The sequence below is a fragment of the Chlamydomonas reinhardtii genome, chromosome 3 (assembly GCF_000002595.2).
Source record: "Chlamydomonas reinhardtii strain CC-503 cw92 mt+ chromosome 3, whole genome shotgun sequence".
Lineage (NCBI taxonomy): Eukaryota > Viridiplantae > Chlorophyta > Chlorophyceae > Chlamydomonadales > Chlamydomonadaceae > Chlamydomonas > Chlamydomonas reinhardtii.
In genome coordinates, this window is record NC_057006.1 from 7,153,078 (window position 1) to 7,176,493 (window position 23,416).

General features: G+C 67.1%; 4 protein-coding genes across 4 annotated transcripts; 3 read left to right on the plus strand and 1 right to left on the minus strand.

Annotated features, from left to right (window-relative positions):
• The first annotated feature begins 38 nt into the window (after positions 1-38).
• CHLRE_03g208303v5 (uncharacterized protein) lies at positions 39-6,170 on the plus strand. The gene is made up of 5 exons (XM_043061550.1): positions 39-1,466; positions 1,775-2,140; positions 2,309-2,652; positions 2,799-3,595; positions 4,005-6,170. The coding sequence occupies exons 1-5, from the start codon at positions 408-410 to the stop codon at positions 4,565-4,567; spliced, it is 3,129 nt and encodes a 1,042-aa protein (XP_042926438.1). The 5' UTR covers positions 39-407; the 3' UTR covers positions 4,568-6,170.
• Positions 6,171-6,638: 468 nt separating this feature from the next.
• On the plus strand, positions 6,639-9,190 carry CHLRE_03g208304v5 (uncharacterized protein). The gene is made up of 2 exons (XM_043061551.1): positions 6,639-8,334; positions 9,134-9,190. The coding sequence occupies exons 1-2, from the start codon at positions 7,033-7,035 to the stop codon at positions 9,137-9,139; spliced, it is 1,308 nt and encodes a 435-aa protein (XP_042926439.1). The 5' UTR covers positions 6,639-7,032; the 3' UTR covers positions 9,140-9,190.
• Positions 9,191-10,026: 836 nt separating this feature from the next.
• Positions 10,027-18,778, plus strand: CHLRE_03g208305v5 (uncharacterized protein). The gene is made up of 6 exons (XM_043061552.1): positions 10,027-10,484; positions 10,674-10,843; positions 11,418-12,698; positions 12,802-13,176; positions 14,266-14,740; positions 15,289-18,778. Exons 1-6 carry the CDS (start codon positions 10,478-10,480, stop codon positions 17,742-17,744), a joined length of 4,764 nt encoding a protein of 1,587 aa, XP_042926440.1. The 5' UTR covers positions 10,027-10,477; the 3' UTR covers positions 17,745-18,778.
• Positions 18,779-19,171: 393 nt separating this feature from the next.
• On the minus strand, positions 19,172-23,066 carry CHLRE_03g208306v5 (uncharacterized protein). The gene is made up of 4 exons (XM_043061553.1): positions 22,566-23,066; positions 21,962-22,195; positions 21,122-21,591; positions 19,172-19,939 (listed from the first exon to the last, which is right to left on the minus strand). Exons 1-4 carry the CDS (start codon positions 22,975-22,977, stop codon positions 19,787-19,789), a joined length of 1,269 nt encoding a protein of 422 aa, XP_042926441.1. The 5' UTR covers positions 22,978-23,066; the 3' UTR covers positions 19,172-19,786.
• Between the last annotated feature and the right edge of the window lie 350 nt (positions 23,067-23,416).

Sequence of the window (23,416 nt, forward strand, 5' to 3'; positions counted from 1 at the left end):
GGTGTCGCAGTACGGCGCATTGAGGCAGCTTTAAGCCTGCGCAGCAAGAAGCCAAGCCTTGTCTTGCTTCTTGCTCTCTCATACAGCCTGTGAGTTAGCCATTCTACTTGCAAGACCACGCTATCTGTACTCATATCATCGTCTCTATCGTTTCCAGTCAGAACGGAGAGCGGAGCGCTGCTGGCGTCCCCTTCATGGTGACGACCCTGTAATCCGCAACCTGCCGATTCGACCCTCGTATCCTCGTGCTTCTCTCCGTGCCTCTTTCCTGCACCGCGACTTCATCCAAGGACTGTCGTCGAGCGTCTCAGCAAGAAGCTAGTGCGTAGGCACACCATAGATGCATCAGCACACGGCAGCGCGTGACAGCGGCCAACCCGGCGCAGCAGGGCCAGCAGCCGGCCCCCATGTGCGGTCACCACGTGATCGACTTCTACATCAAGCTGCTGCACGACCACTTCGCCCTGGACCGTGCCAGCTTCTACGAGGACCGCTACAACGGGCTGCAGCAGACCGAGGACAAGACTCCCTCCCAGCTGCTTGCCGACATGCGGCAGTGTGAGCCGCACCTGCACGCCATGCCTCCGGACAAGTTCGCGATGGACTTCGTGCACAAGCTGCACCACAAGATCGTGCCCAACGTCAAGAACCGCTGGGACATCATCGCCGTCACCGACTGGTACGGCCGCATCTCCGACATCGCCAAGGATGCCGACATCGCCTGGGACAACTACCGCCGCGAGCAGCACCGGCGGCACCATGCCCGCCAGCACTGGCGCCGGGCCCAGCAGCTCCTCAGAGTCCATGGAAATGCAGGCGCTGCTGCAGGCCATTCGCGCGCTCGGACCCAGCGACCGCGCCAAGGTCTCCCACGCGCTGCAGAAGTAGTCATGGCGCATCAAGGATCAGCGCCACGTGCCCCTCGGGCGGCGGTGCCTTCAGCCGCTTGCCCTCGTGGCGGCGGTGCCTTCAGCTGCTCGCCCCCGTGGCGGCAGCCTATCAGCAGCCGCGCGCCCTCGCGGCGGCGGCGCCTTCAGCTGCTCGCCCTCGTGGCGGCAGCCTGCCTTCGGCCGCTTGCCCTTGTGGCGGCGGCGCCTTCAGCTGCGCGCCCTCGTGGCGGCAGCCTTCCTTCAGTTGCGCGCCCCCGTGGCGGCGGCGCCTTCAGCTGCTCGCCCCCGTGGCGGCAGCCTGCCTTCAGCCGCGCGCCCTCGTGGCGGCGGCGCCTTCAGCTGCTCGCCCCCGTGGCGGCAGCCTGCCTTCGGCCGCTTGCCCTTGTGGCGGCGGCGCCTTCAGCTGCTCGCCCCCGTGGCGGCAGCCTATCAGCAGCCGCGCGCCCTCGTGGCGGCGGCGCCTTCAGCTGCGCGCCCTCGTGGCGGCAGCCTTCCTTCAGCTGCGCGCCCCCGTGGCGGCGGTGCCTTCAGCTGCTCGCCCCCGTGGCGGCAGCCTTCCTTCAGCTGCGCGCCCTCGTGGCGGCGGCGCCTTCAGCTGCGCGCCCCCGTGGCGGCGGCGCCTTCAGCTGCTCGCCCCCGTAGCGGCAGCCTGCCTTCGGCCGCGCGCCCTCGTGGCGGCGGTGCCTTCAGCTGCTCGCCCCCGTGGCGGCAGCCTATCAGCAGCCGCGTGCCTCTCAGGTGGGCGGTGCCTTCAGCTGCTCGCCCCCGTGGCGGCAGCCTATCAGCAGCCGCGTGCCTCTCAGGCGGGCGGTGCTTCCAGCTGCGCGCTCTCGTGGCGGCAGCCGGCCTTGAGCCGCTTGCCCTTGTGGCGGCGGCGCCTTCAGCTGCGCGCCCTCGTGGCGGCAGCCGGCCTCCAGCCGCGCGCCCTCGTGGCGGCGGCGCCTTCAGCTGCTCGCCCCCGTGGCGGCAGCCTTCCTTCAGCTGCGCGCCCTCGTGGCGGCGGCGCCTTCAGCTGCGCGCCCTCGTGGCGGCGGCGCCTTCAGCTGCGCGCCCCCGTGGCGGCAGCCTTCCTTCAGCTGCGCGCCCCCGTGGCGGTGGCGCCTTCAGCTGCTCGCCCCCGTGGCGGTGGCGCCTTCAGCTGCTCGCCCCCGTGGCGGCAGCCTGCCTTCGGCCGCGCGCCCTCGTGGCGGCGGTGCCTTCAGCTGCTCGCCCCCGTGGCGGCAGCCTATCAGCAGCCGCGTGCCTCTCAGGTGGGCGGTGCCTTCAGCTGCTCGCCCCCGTGGCGGCAGCCTATCAGCAGCCGCGTGCCTCTCAGGCGGGCGGTGCTTCCAGCTGCGCGCTCTCGTGGCGGCAGCCGGCCTTGAGCCGCTTGCCCTTGTGGCGGCGGCGCCTTCAGCTGCGCGCCCTCGTGGCGGCAGCCGGCCTCCAGCCGCGCGCCCTCGTGGCGGCGGCGCCTTCAGCTGCTCGCCCCCGTGGCGGCAGCCTTCCTTCAGCTGCGCGCCCTCGTGGCGGCGGCGCCTTCAGCTGCGCGCCCTCGTGGCGGCGGCGCCTTCAGCTGCGCGCCCCCGTGGCAGCAGCCTGCCTCCAGCTGCGCGCCCCCGTGGCGGTGGCGCCTTCAGCTGCTCGCCCCCGTGGCGGTGGCGCCTTCAGCTGCTCGCCCCCGTGGCGGCAGCCTGCCTTCGGCCGCGCGCCCTCGTGGCGGCGGTGCCTTCAGCTGCTCGCCCCCGTGGCGGCAGCCTATCAGCAGCCGCGTGCCTCTCAGGTGGGCGGTGCCTTCAGCTGCTCGCCCCCGTGGCGGCAGCCTATCAGCAGCCGCGTGCCTCTCAGGCGGGCGGTGCTTCCAGCTGCGCGCTCTCGTGGCGGCAGCCGGCCTTGAGCCGCTTGCCCTTGTGGCGGCGGCGCCTTCAGCTGCGCGCCCTCGTGGCGGCAGCCGGCCTCCAGCCGCGCGCCCTCGTGGCGGCGGCGCCTTCAGCTGCTCGCCCCCGTGGCGGCAGCCTTCCTTCAGCTGCGCGCCCTCGTGGCGGCGGCGCCTTCAGCTGCGCGCCCTCGTGGCGGCGGCGCCTTCAGCTGCGCGCCCTCGTGGCGGCAGCCGGCCTCCAGCCGCGCGCCCTCGTGGCGGCGGCGCCTTCAGCTGCTCGCCCCCGTGGCGGCAGCCTTCCTTCAGCTGCGCGCCCTCGTGGCGGCAGCCTTCCTTCAGCTGCGCGCCCCCGTGGCGGTGGCGCCTTCAGCTGCTCGCCCCCGTGGCGGCAGCCTGCCTTCGGCCGCGCGTTCTCGTGGCGGCGGTGCCTTCAGCTGCTCGCCCCCGTGGCGGCAGCCTATCAGCAGCCGCGTGCCTCTCAGGCGGGCGGTGCCTTCAGCTGCTCGCCCCCGTGGCGGCAGCCTATCAGCAGCCGCGTGCCTCTCAGGCGGGCGGTGCTTCCAGCTGCGCGCTCTCGTGGCGGCAGCCGGCCTTGAGCCGCTTGCCCTTGTGGCGGCGGCGCCTTCAGCTGCGCGCCCTCGTGGCGGCAGCCGGCCTCCAGCCGCGCGCCCTCGTGGCGGCGGCGCCTTCAGCTGCGCGCCCTCGTGGCGGCAGCGTTCCTTCAGCTGCGCGCCCCCGTGGCAGCGGCGCCTTCAGCTGCTCGCCCCCGTGGCGGCAGCCTGCCTTCAGCCGCTTGCCCTTGTGGCGGCGGCGCCTTCAGCTGCGCGCCCCCGTGGCAGCAGCGTGGGCGAGTCTTCAGCTGTGCGCCCCTGTGGTGGCAGCGTGTTCAGGTCCCTTGGAGGTTGTAGTTTCGGAGGTTGTGACTCTTTCGTGGTGAGGCGTCAGCGTGAGGGGGGCGGGCCCTCTCGCCCTAGTCACCTTGCCCCGTTAATCCATGCCAGGCCCTATGGGCCGGCGTTGTAATTATTATTATTGGCAGCGTGTTCAAGTCTTCAGCTGCGTGCCCCTGTGACGGCAGCCTGTGGCCCTAAACCGCCTTAGCCTATGTGAAAAACGAGCACGCCCACAAATGCAAACTGCTTCACAGTGGTTCGTAGGCCTTAAGAAGCCTAAAACAAAAGGAAGCAAGTCAAACAGCGTGAGACAAGGGGTGTCAGCTTTGTACAGCTGGAAAATGGGCTGAGCTGCCACTGCAGACGCCCGCGATGGCGGTGCAATGGCGGCGGCGCTGCCCGCCTCCTGGCGGGAGGGCATCATCACGCTCATCTACAAGGGCAAAAGCCTGGACCGCGCCGAGCTGGCGTCCTACCGGCCCATCACGCTGCTCAAATGCGACTTCAAGATGGTGTCCAAGGCTGTCAGCGCCCGCCTGCAGCCTGCCCTGGATGCAGTTGTGGATGAGCTGCAGACCGCGTTCATCACCGGCCGCTGGATTGGAGACAACGCGCTGTACCTCCAAGGCCTGATCGAATGGATGCGCCTGGACGTGGGCGCGGACGGCACGCCACGGCAGGGTGGTGCGCTGTACTTCTTGGACATTGAAAAGGCGTATGACCGGGTGCACCGGCAGTGGCTATATGCGTCCGCGGAGGGACTTGGGTTTGGGCCGCGCATGCTGCGCTGGATCCGCCTGCTCACTGCCAACGGCTCTGCCCGCGTGTGTGTGAACGGGATGCTCTCTGACGCCTTCCCAGTGCTGAACGGCTTGCCGCAGGGCAGCACCGCCTCTCCACCCCTGTGGGTCATCCAGATGAAATAGAAATAGAAATAGAGACACCCTGCCGTAGGCAAGTGGTGTGAATTAAGGGAGTGGGGGGAGATGAGGAGGTGGGCCAGGCCCGCCTCCTGTACGCCCCCACTACCGAGCATGTGAAGGCGGGCGTGCAGGCCAGGCCTGTACCCCGCCAGGATGTTACGTCCCGCCCGGGTCGCCAGGTGGCAGTCCCCGTTCGAGACGCCGTCTGGTCAAGACAATGTGGTTGAGGGTGGCGACTGCGTGGTCGTGTAGGGTGTCGCAGCACTGCCTGGCTTTGTGGGAAGTGACGCCCAGGGAGGTGAGGAGGGGATGGAGGTCCTTGCGGATTGTGCCTGCAAATCCGAGGCTGATTGCGCTCTGCGGGGTGTATTGCACTTTCCATCCCGCTTCCCGCAGGTCGGCTGCAAGTGCCAGGTGCTGTTGTGCTTTTTCGTGTTGCTTGGCGGCGTGGTTCGTGTCGGCGGTGTATCCTGCTTCGATGATGTGGATGGTGTCGCGTCCGCTGGGAAACACGACAAAGTCTGGGTTTAGGGCTGCGGCGAGGGAGATGGAAGGGATTAGTAGGATGTCGGGGCGGTAATGTAGGTGGCGTCCTGCTGGTTTGCCCTCCTGGTCGGGGAGCAGCCACGGCGGCAGGCGGTTGTCAGCCGCGTAGTCTGGCAGATCGGCTTTAGACGTGGCGTCCATTACCATGTAGCAGCCGCCGCAGTCACCATGGGAGATGGCTCGTGCGATGGTCTGGACTGCAATGTTGTGTCGTTTAATGTACATTGCACGGAGTTGGGGGTTGTGGCAGCCTCCCAGTATATGGCCACCGGAGTCGGGTCCGCGACAGAGTGGGCATGGGGCGGGGGTATCGGGGCCAGCGCGGGGGGCTCGGCGGCCTGTGACTGTGCAGCCGAAACGGGCTGCGAGTTTATTGTTCCACAGCTGTCCGTACAGATAGTCCATGCAGCGTTTGGCCTTGCGGTGCCGGCCTGATTGCAGGTTCATGGTTCGGGTGCTGGATTTGATATCCAGGTCTGGGATGGCGTTGGCAACGAAGCCAGTGTAGAGGGTTTCGCGGGTGTGGCCTTGGGCGATGTGCGGGGCCGCGAGCGTGGCGATGCCGCGGTTGAGGTCATGCGCGTAGTGCCCTTCGTTCTTCTCTCGTGGCACCCCTTCCACAGTCGGTTTCATAGTTTTACGTATCCAGTAGTATTTGCTACGCGGGTCGTTATCGGATTCCTCGACCAGCCACTCGGCCCCGGGCATCTGTTCTCCCTTGGCGGTTTTCACCGCCGCCTGATCTGCGAGTTCATTGTGCGCAATCCCTGAATGTGCTTTGACCTTGAGGAGATTAGTCCGGCGGCCGGCGTGGGAGCGGCGTTTCAGGAGCGCGAGGATGTTATCCAGCAGCGCTTTGTGTTTGCTGAAGGTGAGGAGTTGGGGCTGGTTGATTGTTTTGCGGATGAGGAACAGCGACGCAGCGGAGTCAGTGTATACTGTGACTTCGGGGAGCGCTTGCACTTCGTCTAGCTTGAGCACTTGGTGTATGGCCGAGAGCTCGCAGCGTGTGATGGTGTTACAGCCGTGTTGCCCAGGGTTGACGTCGATTTGATAGCAGCGCAGCGTGCGGGCATCAATCGCTGCGGCCCCCCACGCGCTGGGCTGACCGAGGGCGTCCTTCTGCACTGAGCCATCGGTGTAGAGTCATCCAGATGCAGTTACTGACGTCCTTTCTGTGGCGGCAGGTGGAGCAAGGGGCACTGTGCACGCCCTTGTTACCCAGCGGCGAGCAGGCGCCACCTGCTGCCCACCACGCTGACAACACGACCCTCACGGCGCGCGACCCGGCGGTGGACGGGCCGGTCCTGATGGCGGCAGTACAGCTGTTCTGCCGCGCGTCCAATGCCCGTGTCCATAATAATAATAATTACAACGCCGGCCCATAGGGCCTGGCATGGATTAACGGGGCAAGGTGACTAGGGTGAGAGGGCCCGCCCCCCTCACGCTGACGCCTCACCACGAAAGAGTCACAACCTCCGAAACTACAACCTCCAAGTCCTAGGCCGCTCTTCAAAGTCCACTACATCCGAGCCTGCACACCTAGCATATCGAGCTAGGGAAACGCCGCGTTATAGTAGTGGAGCACTGCCAGTTCGTGCAAACCGAGGAGCCATGGCGCTCCTCCTCGAGCCTTGGATCTTGAGCCTTGTCTTGAACCTTGGACCTCGCCACTAAATCGGACTTCTGCACCACGACCTTTCTAGGTTGCAGCGGGCATAAGCCCGCAATTGCCACTGAGGGCAATTACCTATCGTTCGTGGGATCACCAATCGGTTTCGCACCAATCTTTCGCCTTTTGCATAATTGGGCTTTTATCCGGATTCGTACCCGGGTCCCTTCTGCCGTAAGGACGAGTCAAATCGCTAACTGAGTTAGTGATCCAGTGATACGCCCGTGTCCATCCGGACAAGAGCAAGGCCATGGGCCTTGGCAGGTTTGCGCACCTGACGGGCCCTTGCCCACACACGGGTGTGCCGTTTACCACTGGCACCGTGACGCACCTGGGTGTGCCCCTGTCGTGGGACTCTGATGCGGCTGCAGCTGACTTGTACACCCGGCGGGCTCGCGGCATGGCGTTTGTGGCGCGACTGTGGGCTGCCCTGTCTCTGACTCTCGTTGGCCGTGTGCACATTGCGAAGCAGGTGCTGGCGGCGAAGCTGGCCTACCACTTCAGCTTCCTCAACCCGTCGCCTGCGCAGCTGAAGGAACTCACCGACCTGGTGGACCACTTTGCTGCGCGCTCCATGCACGCTGAGGACGCCAGTCTGGTGTCGCACGGGAACCCGCTCCTGCTGCCAAAGCAAAAAATGGCCTGTCTGCCGTACAAGGATGGGGGTGTCAACCACGTCGACCTGCCTGCGTTCCTGTCTGCCCTGCAAGCTAAGACTTTCGCCCTCCTTGCCCAGCCAGGCCGGCAACCCTGGAAGACGCTCACCCGGGCGCTGCTTACCCATGTGCGCCCGGACTCCGCCACCACGTGGGCGTGGGTGTACAGCGACACGCCGGCGCCAGCGGGGCTGCCTGCCCGGCTGGCGGCCGCGGTCGGCCATGTGCGGAGCGCGGGCGTGGAACAGCATCCACCGCAGCCAGCCACTCAGCGGCCAGCGGCACCGCCACAGTGGCGGGTTAGCCTGGACCAGCTGTGGGTGGCTAACGCTGCGGGGGCTGTGTCCTACGTCCATTACACGGGGTGGCTCTTGGAGCCTGGGCCTGGCGTGCTGCCCCCGGCGGTGGATGGGGCGTGGCAGCCTGCCTGTGTGCTGCAGCACCGCAAGCCGCAGCACCTGTGGACCTTTGAAGAGCGGGCGGCGTACGATGCAGCATCACCAGGGGAACAGGCGGGGGCGTGGCCTTGGGCGCCGTACTTCCTGGCGCCGGAGGCTGGGGTGGTGGTGCACCCGGAGCACTGCCGGATTGCGGGTGTCAGCTTGGCGGACTACACGGTGCGGGACGTGCGGCGGGCCATCACCGCGGCTAACCCGGCCGCACCTCCGGCTCCGGCCCGCCCCGCAGCCATGCCGTGCCCGGCGCCAGCACAGCAGGCGGGGGGTTCGGGGACCCAGCCGGCAGCACAGTCGCGGCTGGCGGAGCGGGAGGCGGAGTGGCAGCGTGCAGCGGCGCAGCTGACCACCACGGCGGCGCAGCACTTCCACAATAACCTGGTGGCTCTGGACCCCTGGCTCCACCGCACCTCCGCGGCAGCCGGGCTGCAGAACACGCCGGTGAGAGAACTGCAGTCGTATGCGTCCCCATCTCAGCAGTCGGCTGAGGGGCCGCGGCGGTCCGCGCGGCTGCAGGAGCAGGCGGCGGGCGGGGCGGGGCCTAGCACAGGGCCTGCCACGGCGGCGGCGGCAGCAGCGGCGGCGGTGGAGGGTGACCCTCGCATGCCGCCCCCGGATGCGTCCCTTCTGCGGGGTACGTGGCGGAGGCTGTGGGACAGCCACGCCAGTTGGGGGGCAAAGGTGCTGGTGTACCGGCTGCAACATGCTTACCTGCCTTGCGGGCTGTACCGGGCGGGCAAGGGAATTCGTCCACGGGTGACCACGGGGTGCAGGGGGTTGGGGGCGCACTGTCCTCACCCCGCCTGCGGGCCACCTGGCCCGCGGGCGTGGGCCAGCCTGACGCACATCTTCCTGGAGTGTCCAGCTTATGCGCAGGCGCGGACGTGGCTGCTGCAGCTGTGGGCCTGCGTTGCGCCCCAGGCAGCGGCGCCGCCAGTGACGGACGCGGGCTTCATGCTGGGGGACCGCATGGGTATGTGGGCCTCAGGCCCACGGGGGGCGGGCGCGCTGCTGTGGAGCACTTTGCGGGCCACCTTCTTGTACGCCGTCTGGTGTGCGTACTGGTCCCGCGAGCCTGCTAAGCAGACGTCGGAGCATGTGGTTCGGGAGGTGGTCAGCGAGCTGCCAGGGACACGCCGTGTGGCGAGGGGCCACTTTACTTTACTTTACTTTGCTTTACTTTACTTTACTTAAATCTCTTCTATTGCTTCTCTTGCATCCTCCTTTATCTTCTGTGCAGCCTTGAACTTGTTGGCATCGTTTTTGGGCTGAGCCCCCTGAGCGAAGCGATCCAGGGGGGGCGAAGCCCCCCAGGATTGCCCCTGTCCGTGCCTGCCTGCCTGCCTGCCTGCCTGCCTGCCTGCCTGCCTGCCTGCCTGCCTGCCTGCCTGCCTGCCTGCCTGCCTGCCTGCCTGCCTGCCTGCCTGCCTGCCTGCCTGCCTGCCTGCCTGCCTGCCTGCCTGCCTGCCTGCCTGCCTGCCTGCCTGCCTGCCTGCCTGCCTGCCTGCCTGCCTGCCTGCCTGCCTGCCTGCCTGCCTGCCTGCCTGCCTGCCTGCCTGCCTGCCTGCCTGCCTGCCTGCCTGCCTGCCTGCCTGCGTCGACAAAAAGTACCATACTGGCACAAACCGCGAGCGCCACATATTATTAATTGCTATTCCCTACTGTAGAAAAATAGGCGGCAGGGAAAACTCGGCCGGAGTGAGAAGCTACCTCGCCAGTCCATGGACATCTTGACTTTCTTCAGTCCGCGAGTATAGCTCTCGGGCCCTGAATATCTTACATCCATGTATCAAACATGTCGACGACAAGCGTCTTGGGGCAAGAATGTCGAAAGTTTGTGCAACAGCCGAACCATGTGTGCCGATCCCGCCTTAATTATGTCGTGGCCCCGGATCACGCGCCCCAGCCCCACTAGCCGTTTGTGGTGCTTGTGAGGGATTTGGAATGAGGTATCACGGGCTCATGTGTGGAGTGGCGTGGACAGGGCGTGGCGGTGCCTTTGGTATGCCCCTTTGCCAGTCCCGCTGGGCTTGCAAGGGTGCTGTTTATGTCGCCGGTACCCATCGTCACATCCCTTGCTCTAGGGGCTCAGCCCATTTTCCAGCTGTACAAAGCTGACACCCCTTGTCTCACGCTGTTCGACTTGCTTCCCTTTGTTTTAGGCTTCTTAAGGCCTACGAACCACTGTGAAGCAGTTTGCATTTGTGGGCGTGCTCGTTTTTCGTCAGTCCACTTTGCAGCTGTAGCGCGACACTCCCTCTCCAGCGCCCTTCAGCCTATGCCGGCTTGTGCTTTGGAGCGCGACACCGCTATGGAATAGGATTCTGGCGGTTCAGGAGCGTCGCCGTGGAGTTGGCGACATTTCGCTTGTCGGCATTTTAACATCTCGGCGAGCACCACACTTCACCAGCTTGGAGCAGGCGGCGTATCAACCTTTGTGGTTGGTCATTTGCATCCGCGCGTGCTGCAGGGTGCTTTGGGTGTGGCGGTCGGGGGAGCCCTGCAGCTCTGTTTTTTTGGGGTGTGGCTCGTCTTCGTGCCCTTGTTGCCTGGTGCCTGGTTGCCTGGCGCCCGCCCTGCTGTGATGCCCTGTGAGTGCTGATCCTGGGTAGCTATGCAGTTGCTGGGTGATCCTGGTCGGTTCCGCCTGGTGTCTCAGCGCAGCCAAGACACCAGGGGCCAACACCAGCCATACAGCACACCCGCACACGGTGCGGCCACAGCAGCACATGCCGTGCCGTGTGGGGGGCCTGCGTTTGGGCATCGCCGCCCACTGCCAGACTTGGCAGCGGACCGCACCCCTGCAGGTGGGGGCAACGCTGCCAGCCCGTTCTTCAGCCCGGGGCTGCAGCTCCACCTTGCCCTGTCCACGCATAGCCTGGCGCACGGAGTGCAGGACCTGACGACTCAGCCCCAGGGCCCCAGCCTGCCTACCTACCCAGTCCTTCTGGTGGGTGCCACCACGGGGCTCAGGTTCAGGGTGGGTCACCGAAGTTGAACTTGCGGCTGACGCTTGCATCACCTGTGCAGGCCCCCTAGGTTTCCCTTTGGGCGGCGTTTCTTTCCAGGCGCTGGCGTGGCGTATTATCGTCATCAGCTTATCTGGCGCCCATGTGTTTTAGCTCTGGCTGGCGTCGCAGCGCCTGGGCGGCTGTGGGCCTTCCTGCACAGCGCGTCTTGCAGCGGGCTGGAGCCCGCTTAGTCAGCGCCACATCTGGCCCGTTTAGTTTTCTGCTTGTGTCTCCTCTGCCGGTTCTCCTGGGGTGTTGCTTAAGCAACCGACTTGTGGGGGTGGGGTGGGTTTGGGCAGGGTGAGTGCGTAGCGCTGGTGTTTTCTTTTCTGGCGCGTGGTGGTGGTGGTTCTTGCGGTTGGGCTGTGGTGTAGGTTGGTGCTTGGGTTAGGTCTGGCGGTGTTTTTGTGCAACCCCTCCCGGGGGGCGGGGGGGCCAGCCTCCTGCTCTGTCTGCCGCGTCGGGGAAGTGACCAGCGCTGCCTTGTCAGTGCTGGACACCATGTGCAGGCAGGGCAACCAGCCGCAGCTCTTGCAGGGCCACTCTCTGCACAGCACAGGCCGCCCCTCCCGCACGTTTGCGGGGCTGGCCTTCAGCCGGCGCGCGACCAGCGCCAGCAAAGCAGCCTTCACAGCGGAGCTCATGCGCAAGTCGCCGCTGGCGGTACCGCTCCAGCGCGGTCAGGCTGTCCTCATGGTTCACGTGCCAGTGGACACCCGGCCCATCATTCCGGGCACCTACACCGTCACGGTCAAGATGGTAGGGGGCCCTGTGTGGGGGGCTTTCCGCGGTCGCACCAATTTGGTGCTGCAGGCGGGCGGCTATCCCACCACCTCGGACCCCTCTAACCTGGCATGTGCTTATGTGGTCTCAGAGCAGTGCGCCAGATCGGTGGGCCCCAAGGGGGAGCCCCAGGCCCCCGCAGGCCAGGGCATCACCAACCACATCTTTGCCTGTGTGCGGGGCCCCATCTGGGACCCGCAGCTCTCTCACCTGCACTGTGCCAAGTTTGAGATGCCCGGTGAGGAGCCCATGCAGGTGGAGGTCCGTGGCGCCCCCCAGGCGGCTGGGACGGCCACGACAGCTGCGGCAGGCAGCCCTACTCCGGCTGCAGCTGGGGTCACCGACCTGGGTGGCAACACCTTGGGTGGGGTGCGGCCCGCGGCTGCCATGGCGACCGCAGCGGACATCGTTGACCACGTGGGGGACGTGCAGATGCAGGAGGCAGCGGGTTTGGGTGACGCGGCGGCTGCAGCTGGTGGCGCCAGCGGGCCATACAGCGGGGCCCCGCCCCCGGTGCCAGTTCTGGTGGCGGGGGGAAGCAACCGTGCTGCTGCGGCTGCCCTGCGGGCCGCGCTGCAGCAGCAGCCCTCTTCACAGCAGCGGGTGGCAGCGGGAGGGCTTAGCGGGGTCCAGCCGGTGGCAGGCGTGGGGGGGCCGCCAGCGGCCAGGCCTCGCCCTGCCGGTGCTGGGCCGGCTGGCGTGCAGCAGCAGCACAGTGGCGCTCCCGCGCCACGGCCGCCCTTGGATCAGCAGGCAGCCGCCGGGCAGGAGCAGGAGCAGACCGCTGTGATGCGGCGGTACTTGGCCGAGCTGGCGGACCTCAATCTCCAGCAGCAACGGCGGTTACAGCAACAGCAGCAGCAGGAGCTGCAGCGCCAGGGGCAGTCGCCCAGGCCCCGGACCAGCTCCCAGGTTGTGGTCCTGGCCACGCTGGGGGGACAGGACGGGGCGGGCGGTGGCACTGGCACGGCGGCGTCACGGCGTGGGCAACGTGTTGACATAGTTGACCACGTGAGGGACGTGCAGATGCAGGAGGCGGCGGGTGTGGGTGACGCAGCGGCTGCCGCTGGTGGCGCCAGCGGACCACCCGCTGTGGCCTCGCCCTCGCTGCCAGCTCTGGTGGCGGGGGGAAGCACCGGTGCTACCGGGTACCCGTGCTGCTGCGGCTCCCCTGAGGGCCGAGCGGCAGCAGCAGCCCTCTTCACAGCAGCGGGTGGCAGCGGGAGGGCTTAGCGGGGGGCAGCCGTCGGCAGGCGTGGGGGGGCCGCCGGCGGCCAGGCGTCGCACTGCCGATGCTGGGCCAGCTGGCGCGCAGCAGCAGCCCAGTGGGGCTCCCGCGGCACAGCCGCCCTTTGATCAGCGGGCAGCCGCCAGGCAGGATCAGCAGCTGGCAGCTGCCATGCAGCGGTACTTGGCCTACATGGCGGACCTCCATCTCCAGCAGCAACGGCGGGTACAGCAACAGCAGCAGCAGGAGCTGCAGCGCCAGGTGCAGCCGCCCAGGCCCCGGACTGGCTCCCGGTTTGGGGTCCTGGCCATGCTGGGGGGACAGGACGGGGTGGGCGATGGCGCTGCCACGGCGGCGTCCGGGCATTTTTGTTTTAAGTCATCCTTACAAGGTTGCGGTGGTAGACGCACTACAACCCTACTGCCAAGGCAGCCTGGATCATATCACAGAACCTCGATAGGGCCAGAGATAAGAGAAGAGAAGAGAAGTTTTTGTTCCACCACACACCTACTGGAAACCTCAACAGCCAGGTGACACCACACACCTACTGGAGTTCTCAACAGCTAGGTGACAACTACAGCCACTGCCATGACCACACAGATCATCTAGAGCTCTCCAGTTGACAGGCCCAGAGCTCCACTTGAATCTTGGATCTTGAACTTGAAAGCTCTCCAGTTGCAGGCCCAGAGCTCCAGCCTTGTACCCCAGAGACTCCCTGCACCACAGGGGGGGTCTACACACCACCAAGGTGTGGATGGGTTTTGGTAAACCAGGGCCCTTCCTGGTGGGGTGACCGGCGTGGGCGACGGGTGCAACCAGCCGCGCACACACCGCCGCCGCTGCCACAGCCCCGCTCCAAAGGGCGCTGTGGCCCCGCCCAGCTCCCGCAGCAGAGGGCAGGGCGCTTGGGCGGCGGGCTGCCTCCCCCGCAGGACGGTGCTAGCTCGCCGCCGCACGTGCCCACTGGGCGGCCGGCCGGGGACAGCAGGCTGGTGGGGGCAGCGGGTCGGGGCGCCAGGGTGGAGAAGCAGGGCGGGCAGTGCCCCGGCCGCCGCCCCAGGCGGGGCCGCCACTGCAGACGTCACAACCGGCGGGTGGTGGTAAGGGCAGGGGCAGGGGCCTGGGCGCGCCGGCTGGGGTTTCGGCCGACAAGGCTGGGCGCGCTGGGGGGGGGGTGCGGGCAGTGAGGCGGAATACGGGGCCGTTTGCCTGACCCGCGACACGTGTGTTGCCATCGGCTCTGACCTCGTGACGCACCAGAACCGCTGCGCAGATGTGCAGGGGTATGAGTGGGCGCAGCTTGGCCGCGACGCGCTTGGTGGCCGCCTCCTCGCCTACCTCCGTGACCAGGGCGCCACCGTACCGGACTGGGCCGTCTGCCGCGTGCCGGCCGGCCGTACCGCCGTCCTGGCACAGCTGCGCGATGAGTTCACTGGCTGGTGGCGCCTATACTCAGCCCAGCCTGCAGACACGCCCCTGCCTTCCGACGTGACGGAGCAGCTGGATGACGCCGCGCAGCAGGTGCAGACGGCCTACATGGACTACGTGCTCCTAGACGCCCGCACCCTGCGGTCCGCTAAGCGTGGGCCGGCGGACCCCGGCGGGGCCAGCGGGCCCAGCCGCCGGCAACGCCAGCACCGCAGCCGCAGTACCTCCAGCCTCATGAGCCTGGGCAGCGCTCCATTGCGCCCCGGCGGCGCCAGCTCAGGCGCCGCTAGCATGAGCACCAGCAGCGGCGGCGCGCCCCCCAGCCAGGGTGGCGGCCGCCGCGGCAAACGCCACAGCAGCAACAGCAACCGCAACCGCCACGGCGCTGCCGTGGCCGGCGGGGGCTCATAATGCGGCCACCAGTGGGAGCTACGAACCTTCGGCTGCTGACAGTGAATGTCAACGGCCTGGGCTCGCCGTTCAAGGCGCGGGCGCTGGTCTCGCACCTACAGCAAGTTGGGGCGGATGTGGCGATGGTGCAGGAGACCCACGCTACTGACACGACGGCGCTGGAGTCTTGCCTTCGTGCCGCGCAGGGGGCGTGCCTTCCGTGGCGCCACTGCCTTGCGGCCAGCCCGGCAGCGTCGCACCGCTCCTGTGGGACGGCTGTCCTGGCGCGGAGTCGGCTGTCCCTTCCAGGCTGCGTACTGCAGCCGCCGTCAACGGATGTGGCGGGCCGTGTGGTATGTTGGGATTGGGACGTGGGTCACCTGCGCCTGCGCTTCGTGTGTGTGTATGCGCCCACGGCCGTGGCGGACAAGCCTGCTTTCTTTGCCGGGCTGCATCCCCACCTGGCCACGGACAGGGTGCTTGTTGTCGGTGGGGACTGGAACTGTGTCACCGATGCCAGTCAGGAGGCGGCCCCTAGCCCGTCACGTGCTGCAGGTGCCCCGCAACTTGCCAGCCTCCTCGCCCAGTTCAGTCTGGTGGACCCTTGGGCGAGCAAGCGTGGCGGCGCCAAGGGCTACACGCATCCGGCCACGCCCAAGCCGGCCACTCCCGCACGCCTGGATCGGTGGTATGTCAGTGCCACCGCGGCGCCGTGGGTGGTGGATGTCGCTCGCACGTATGGGGCGCCTGGGGACCACAACGGTGCGCTGCTCACCCTGTCCTTGCCCGACCTGCCACATGCGCACCGGGAGCAGTGGCGCTTCCCCACGTACCTGCTGTTTCACCCGTCGCTGCGATTGGAGCTCGAGCAGCGCTTGGAGGCGCACGTTGCCGCAAATCCCGTGGCCAGTACAGGTGACGGCGCTTGCACGCAATGGGAGGCGGACAAGTTCTTCTTGCGGGAGGCCGCCACCAGCATCCACCGTCGGCATGCACGCCAGACCCGGGATGGGCTGCATGGCGTGGTGCTGGCCGCAGACGCGGCCGCTGCCCTGGCCGACCGGCCGGGTGCCAGCACCGCGCAGCGTCAGGCTGCGGCCATGGCCAACTTGGCGGGGAGGGAGGAGCGGGCAGCTGCCGCAGCGGCCAGCCACAATGCCCGCGCTGCACTGATGGAGGAACATGGGGAGCGGGGCACTCGCTGGTTCCATCGGCAGGCTGACGAGCCAGCAGCCGGCGCACAGGAGCCCATCACGCACTTGAAGGTGCCGGGGCAACCGGCGCCTGTGGCGCTCACGGGGCCGGGCACGCGCAACACTGTCTCCGCAGCCGCCGCAGCCATGTACAGCAGCACCAGCCCCACCGGCCTGTTCCGCGTGCAGCCTGTCTGTACGGTGTCGCAGCAACAGCTTCTGGCGGCCATTGACCGCAAGGTTCCGGCGGATCTGCAGGCCGCCGCAGAGGGGTCCGGTGACGGCGCCCTCAGTGATGCCGAGCTGATGGCAGCGCTGGCTGGCTCCGCCAATGGTAAAGCGCCTGGGTCGGACGGGGTCCCGTACGAGGTGTACAAGGTTTTCTGGGCGCTGCTGGGTCCGCGCTTGTGTGCTGCTGCTGCCGCTGCCTTTGCTGCCGCTGCAGACGCCCGCGATGGCGGTGCAATGGCGGCGGCGCTGCCCGCCTCCTGGCGGGAGGGCATCATCACGCTCATCTACAAGGGCAAAAGCCTGGACCGCGCCGAGCTGGCGTCCTACCGGCCCATCACGCTGCTCAAATGCGACTTCAAGATGGTGTCCAAGGCCGTCAGCGCCCGCCTGCAGCCCGCCCTGGATGCAGTTGTGGGTGAGCTGCAGACCGCGTTCATCACCGGCCGCTGGATTGGAGACAACGCGCTGTACCTCCAAGGCCTGATCGAATGGATGCGCCTGGACGTGGGCGCGGACGGCACGCCACGGCAGGGTGGTGCGCTGTACTTCTTGGACATTGAAAAGGCGTATGACCGGGTGCACCGGCAGTGGCTGTATGCGTCCGCGGAGGGACTTGGGTTTGGGCCGCGCATGCTGCGCTGGATCCGCCTGCTCACTGCCAACGGCTCTGCCCGCGTGTGTGTGAACGGGATGCTCTCTGACGCCTTCCCGGTGCTGAACGGCTTGCCGCAGGGCAGCACCGCCTCTCCACCCCTGTGGGTCATCCAGATGCAGCCACTGACGTCCTTTCTGCGGCGGCAGGTGGAGCAAGGGGCACTGCGCACGCCCTTGTTACCCAGCGGCGAGCAGGCACCACCTGCTGCCCACCACGCTGACGACACGACCCTCACGGCGCGCGACCCGGCGGTGGACGGGCCGGTCCTGATGGCGGCAGTACAGCTGTTCTGCCGCGCGTCCAACGCCCGTGTCCATCCGGACAAGAGCAAGGCCATGGGCCTTGGCAGGTTTGCGCACCTGACGGGCCCTTGCCCACACACGGGTGTGCCGTTTACCACTGGCGCCGTGACGCACCTGGGTGTGCCCCTGTCGTGGGACTCTGATGCGGCTGCAGCTGACTTGTATACCCGGCGGGCTCGCGGCATGGCGTTTGTGGCGCGACTGTGGGCTGCCCTGTCTCTGACTCTCGTTGGCCGTGTGCACATTGCGAAGCAGGTGCTGGCGGCGAAGCTGGCCTACCACTTCAGCTTCCTCAACCCGTCGCCTGCGCAGCTGAAGGAATTCACCGACCTGGTGGACCACTCTGCTGCGCGCTCCATGCACGCTGGGGACGCCAGTCTGGTGTCGCACGGGAACCCGCTCCTGCTGCCAAAGCGGGAAACGGCCTGTCTGCCGTACAAGGATGGGGGTGTCAAAGATCTCGGTCTGGGTGTGCTGCTTCTCGGTCGGCGGGGCAAGGGGAGGCACGTGGGGAACTTGGTCGCAATGGGTCGCACGACAGGTGCTTATGTGTGGTCTCGGTGGGATGTGGGTGGGGTCTCGGCCACGGGTCTCGCGCCGGCTCACACTCTTGCACAGGCAGTGTTCTAGGGCCCGATGTAGAGACATGGCGGCTAGGCCATGGAAAAGAACACCAGAACTGTCACACGGCGCATGTAGGGGCATCCTAGGGCATCTCCCCAGCCACCAGGAGGCCTCTGGACAGGCCCGAATCAGAAGCAGCCATTCATATGACACCATTCGGGAAGCTTTCGGGTTCACATCGTCAGTCCCGGTGAGCGCGACTTTGTCAGAAAGTCCCGGTGAGCGCGACTTTGTCAGACAATCAACCGGCGCGGCGGAACGCTCTGAGCCCCAATCCAAAGGCTCAACGTATGTTAACGAACAATATGGGGTATTAATGTGTCTAGGCTGAGTCGGGATGTAGGGAATTCGTGCGGTCGCGGCACTGAGTCCGACCGGTTGCAAGGTTTTTCAAAATTTTGAAAATTCACAAATTAAAGGCTAATAAGACAAACCCACAAGTGCATTGCGTAGCAAACTTGCGACAAAAACGGAAGCTAAATCCAGAACCTCGCGAAGACGCTCGCGTCCATATTTGCTCGCAATGGGCACCGCCTGTAAATGATTTTCTTTCTCCGCACTTGTAACGGGCACGCCAAGAAACTTCGGAAAACTGTTGAAGACGGGCTTCGGTCTGCACGAGTTCGCGGCTCATTAATCGCGCTATTGAGGAAGTAGGGCAAAACAATGAAATCGCGCTCCTGTGGCGAGCTCGTAAAACGGGCGCGACTTTGGCGGTCTGTGTAACACGGCCTACCCGATGCCATCGAGCCCGGTTCTCCTCGGCGGCTATTCGCGATAGTACTGCATGTGACCCAGGGTCGGTTTCAAAGGTCCATTTCGTCCATATACCCTGGCAGCATAAAGGCGGCCCCGGTACGGGGGCCGCTGCTAGACGTCTGTGTTGTGGGTTTGGATTTGGTTTGGATCTTGTGGGGTCCGAAATCGTCGCTGGCGCTCGCTCTCGCTCGGCATTTCAGTTTGAGTGTACGCTACAATTACGTTGCGTCTGAAGAATTAATTCGGGAGGATAACAATGTGGAATTTACTCGGTGGAAAATATTCGGCGGCCGCCGAGGTCGGAACTTTCGCCAGCGTGGGATCTGGCGCGCCTGCAAGTTCCTGAGGGTCCTGTATTAATGTTGGGTACCCGATGGAGTCGCCTGCGGCTTGAAAACGGGCCGCCTGAGGACAACCAATGTGATGACCCGGGGTCGGTGTCCAACCCCGCAGTTGGTGACTGAGGGGCGTCTTAACCACGTCGACCTGCCTGCGTTCCTGTCTGCCCTGCAAGCTAAGACTTTCGCCCTCCTTGCCCAGCCAGGCCGGCAACCCTGGAAGACGCTCACCCGGGCGCTGCTTACCCATGTGCGCCCGGACTCCGCCACCACGTGGGCGTGGGTGTACAGCGACACGCCGGCGCCAGCGGGGCTGCCTGCCCGGCTTTTTTTTTTGAGGAATCATCCTTACAAGGTTGAACAGGGGCAGACGCGCTGCCCCCCTGCTGCCTGAAGACAGCCTGGTCCCCGAGACCAGAACCCTGACAGGGCAAGAAGAGAAGAAAAGAGAAGAAAGCAGAAAGCCAACACCTCGAAAGCGCCAACAACCACCCCCACCCATCCCACCCCACCCCACCCCGACCCGGCAGACAGAGCAGGAGGCTGGCCCCCCCGCCCCCCGGGAGGGGTTGCACAAAAACACCGCCAGACCTAACCCAAGCACCAACCTACACCACAGCCCAACCGCAAGAACCACCACCACCGCCAGAAAGGAAAACACCAGTGCTACCATCACTCGACCCGCCGTAACCCACCCCACCCCCACAAGTCGGTTGCTTAAGCAACACCCCAGGGGAACCGGCAGAGGAGGCACAAGCAGAAACTAAACGGGCCAGATGTGGCGCTGACTAATCGGGCTCCAGCCCGCTGCAAGACGCGCTGTGCAGGAAGGCTCACAGCCGCCCAGGCGCTGCGACGCCACCCAGAGCTAAAACACATGGGCGCCAGATAAGCTGATGACGATAATACGCCACGCCAGCGCCTGGAAAGAAACGCCGCCCAAAGGGAAACCTAGGGGGCCTGCACAGGTGATGCAAGCGTCAGCCGCAAGTTCAACTTCGGTGACCCACCCTGAACCTCCTCCACTTCACAAAGCGCGCCACCCGCCGTCCAGATGGCCACAAAGTGCTCCAGCTTAGCCGCCTTGAGCTGCGCGGTGAGAAGCTGTGTGGGCAGAGCCGACAGGGTTTCAGGGGTTAGCGTGGCGGCAGTGAAACGCAGCTGCATCACCCTGCGCAGCTCGCTGACCACCTCCCGAACCACATGCTCCGACGTCTGCTTAGCAGGCTCGCGGGACCAGTACGCACACCAGACGGCGTACAAGAAGGTGGCCCGCAAAGTGCTCCACAGCAGCGCGCCCGCCCCCCACGGGCCTGAGGCCCACATACCCATGCGGTCCCCCAGCATGAAGCCCGCGTCCGTCACTGGCGGCGCCGCTGCCTGTACTGCCTGGGGCGCAACGCAGGCCCACAGCTGCTGCAGCCACGTCCGCGCCTGCGCATAAGCTGGACACTCCAGGAAGATGTGCGTCAGGCTGGCCCACGCCCGCGGGCCAGGTGGCCCGCAGGCGGGGTGAGGACAGTGCGCCCCCAACCCCCCGCACCCCGTGGTCACCCGTGGCCGAATTCCCTTGCCCGCCCGGTACAGCCCGCAAGGCAGGTAAGCATGTTGCAGCCGGTACACCAGCACCTTTGCCCCCCGACTGGCGTGGCTGTCCCACAGCCTCCGCCACGTACCCCGCAGAAGGGACGCATCCGGGGGCGGCATGCGAGGGTCGCCCTCCACCGCCGCCGCTGCTGCCGGTGTCCCGGGTCAGGCAAACGGCCCCGTACTCCGCCTCACTGCCCGCACCCCCACCAGCGCGCCCAGCCGTGTCGGCCGAAACCCCAGCCGGCGCGCCCAGGCCCCTGCCCCTGCCCTTACCACCACCCGCCGGTTGTGACGTCTGCAGTGGCGGCCCCGCCTGGGGCGGCGGCTGGGGCACTGCCCGCCCGGCTCCTCCACCCTGGCGCCCCGACCCGCTGCCCCCACCAGCCTGCTGTCCCCCGGCCGGCCGCGGGCCGGCCGCCCAGTGGGCACGTGCGGCGGCGAGCTAGCACCGTCCTGCGGGGGAGGCAGCCCGCCGCCCAAGCGCCCTGCCCTCTGCTGCGGGAGCTGGGCGGGGCCACAGCGCCCTTTGGAGCGGGGCTGTTGCTGCGGCGGCGGCGGCGGTGCGTGCGCGGCTGGTTGCACCCGTCGCCCACGCCCGGACGCCGCCGTGGCAGCGCCATCGCCCGCCCCGTCCTGTCCCCCCAGCGTGGCCAGGACCCCAAACCGGGAGCCGGTCCGGGGCCTGGGCGGCTGTACCTGGCGCTGCTGCTCCTGCTGCTGCTGTTGCTGTACCCGCCGTTGCTGCTGGAGATGGAGGTCCGCCAGCTCGGCCAAGTACCGCTGCATCGCAGCTGCCAGCTGCTGATCCTGCCTGGCGGCTGCCCGCTGATCAAAGGGCGGCTGTGGCGCGGGAGCCCCACTGGGCTGCTGCTGCGCGCCAGCCGGCCCAGCATCGGCAGGGCGAGGCCTGGCCGCCGGCGGCCCCCCCACGCCTGCCGACGGCTGCCCCCCGCTAAGCCCTCCCGCTGCCACCCGCTGCTGTGAAGAGGGCTGCTGCTGCCGCTCGGCCCTCAGGGGAGCCGCAGCAGCACGGGTGCTTCCCCCCGCCACCAGAGCTGGCAGCGAGGGCGAGGCCACGGCGGGTGGTCCGCTGGCGCCACCAGCGGCAGCCGCTGCGTCACCCACACCCGCCGCCTCCTGCATCTGCACGTCCCCCACGTGGTCAACTATGTCAACACGTTGCCCACGCCGTGACGCCGCCGCGCCAGGGCCACCGCCCGCCCCGTCCTGCCCCCCCCCGCGTGGCCAGGACCACAACCTGGGAGCCGGTCCGGGTAGTCCGGGGCCTGGGCGACTGCCCCTGGCGCTGCAGCTCCTGCTGCTGCTGTTGCTGTAACCGCCGTTGCTGCTGGAGATTGAGGTCCGCCAGCTCGGCCAAGTACCGCCGTATCACAGCGGTCTGCTCCGGATCCTGCCCGGCGGCTGCCCGCTGATCCAAGGGCGGCCGTGGCGCGGGAGCGCCACTGTGCTGCTGCTGCACGCCAGCCGGCCCAGCACCGGCAGGGCGAGGCCTGGCCGCTGGCGGCCCCCCCACGCCTGCCACCGGCTGGACCCCGCTAAGCCCTCCCGCTGCCACCCGCTGCTGTGAAGAGGGCTGCTGCTGCAGCGCGGCCCGCAGGGCAGCCGCAGCAGCACGGTTGCTTCCCCCCGCCACCAGAACTGGCAGCGAGGGCGAGGCCACGGCGGGTGGTCCGCTGGCGCCACCAGCGGCAGCCGCTGCGTCACCCACACCCGCCGCCTCCTGCATCTGCACGTCCCCCACGTGGTCAACTATGTCAACACGTTGCCCACGCCGTGACGCCGCCGCGCCAGGGCCACCGCCCGCCCCGTCCTGCCCCCCCCCGCGTGGCCAGGACCACAACCTGGGAGCCGGTCCGGGTAGTCCGGGGCCTGGGCGACTGCCCCTGGCGCTGCAGCTCCTGCTGCTGCTGTTGCTGTAACCGCCGTTGCTGCTGGAGATTGAGGTCCGCCAGCTCGGCCAAGTACCGCCGTATCACAGCGGTCTGCTCCGGATCCTGCCCGGCGGCTGCCCGCTGATCCAAGGGCGGCCGTGGCGCGGGAGCGCCACTGTGCTGCTGCTGCACGCCAGCCGGCCCAGCACCGGCAGGGCGAGGCCTGGCCGCTGGCGGCCCCCCCACGCCTGCCACCGGCTGGACCCCGCTAAGCCCTCCCGCTGCCACCCGCTGCTGTGAAGAGGGCTGCTGCTGCAGCGCGGCCCGCAGGGCAGCCGCAGCAGCACGGTTGCTTCCCCCCGCCACCAGAACTGGCACCGGGGGCGGGGCCCCGCTGTATGGCCCGCTGGCGCCACCAGCTGCAGCCGCCGCGTCACCCAAACCCGCTGCCTCCTGCATCTGCACGTCCCCCACGTGGTCAACGATGTCCGCTGCGGTCGCCATGGCAGCCGCGGGCCGCACCCCACCCAAGGTGTTGCCACCCAGGTCGGCGACCCCAGCTGCAGCCGGAGTAGGGCTGCCTGCCGCAGCTGTCGTGGCCGTCCCAGCCGCCTGGGGGGCGCCACGGACCTCCACCTGCATGGGCTCCTCACCGGGCATCTCAAACTTGGCACAGTGCAGGTGAGAGAGCTGCGGGTCCCAGATGGGGCCCCGCACACAGGCAAAGATGTGGTTGGTGATGCCCGATTAGACTGTGAGGTGCCAAGTGTTAGCTGCTCAGCGCGTCTTGCAGTGGGCTGGAGCCCGCTTAGTCAGCGCCACATCTGGCCCGTTTAGTTTTCTGCTTGTGTCTCCTCTGCCGGTTCTCCTGGGGTGTTGCTTAAGCAACCGACTTGTGGGGGTGGGGTGGGTTTGGGCGGGGCGAGTGCGTAGCGCTGGTGTTTTCTTTTCTGGCGCGCGGTGGTGGTGGTTCTTGCGGTTAGGCTGTGGTGTAGGTTGGTGCTTGGGTTAGGTCTGGCGGTGTGTTTGTGCTACCCCTCCCGGGGGGCGGGGGGGCCAGCCTCCTGCTCTGTCTGCCGGGTCGAGGTGGGGTGGGGTG

What these genes read in the sequence shown, in the direction of transcription:
- CHLRE_03g208303v5 (XM_043061550.1), top strand. Translation starts at nt 408, where the DNA reads ATGTGCGGTCACCACGTGATCGACTTCTACATCAAGCTGCTGCACGAC. An exon ending in TCCTTCAGCTGCGCGCCCTC is followed by an intron (nt 1,467 to 1,774) that starts GTGGCGGCGGCG and finishes CGGCGCCTTCAG; the next exon opens with CTGCGCGCCCTCGTGGCGGC. An exon ending in AGCAGCCGCGTGCCTCTCAG is followed by an intron (nt 2,141 to 2,308) that starts GTGGGCGGTGCC and finishes TCGTGGCGGCAG; the next exon opens with CCGGCCTCCAGCCGCGCGCC.
- CHLRE_03g208304v5 (XM_043061551.1), top strand. Translation starts at nt 7,033, where the DNA reads ATGGGCCTTGGCAGGTTTGCGCACCTGACGGGCCCTTGCCCACACACG.
- CHLRE_03g208305v5 (XM_043061552.1), top strand. An exon ending in CTACCTACCCAGTCCTTCTG is followed by an intron (nt 10,844 to 11,417) that starts GTGGGTGCCACC and finishes ATGTGCAGGCAG; the next exon opens with GGCAACCAGCCGCAGCTCTT. An exon ending in GTGTTGACATAGTTGACCAC is followed by an intron (nt 12,699 to 12,801) that starts GTGAGGGACGTG and finishes CCTCGCTGCCAG; the next exon opens with CTCTGGTGGCGGGGGGAAGC.
- CHLRE_03g208306v5 (XM_043061553.1), bottom strand. Translation starts at nt 22,977, where the DNA reads ATGCCCGGTGAGGAGCCCATGCAGGTGGAGGTCCGTGGCGCCCCCCAG. An exon ending in CGGGGTCCAGCCGGTGGCAG is followed by an intron (nt 22,196 to 22,565) that starts GCGTGGGGGGGC and finishes GTGTTGACATAG; the next exon opens with TTGACCACGTGGGGGACGTG. An exon ending in AGCAGGAGCAGCAGCGCCAG is followed by an intron (nt 19,940 to 21,121) that starts GTACAGCCGCCC and finishes CTGCCCACACAG; the next exon opens with CTTCTCACCGCGCAGCTCAA.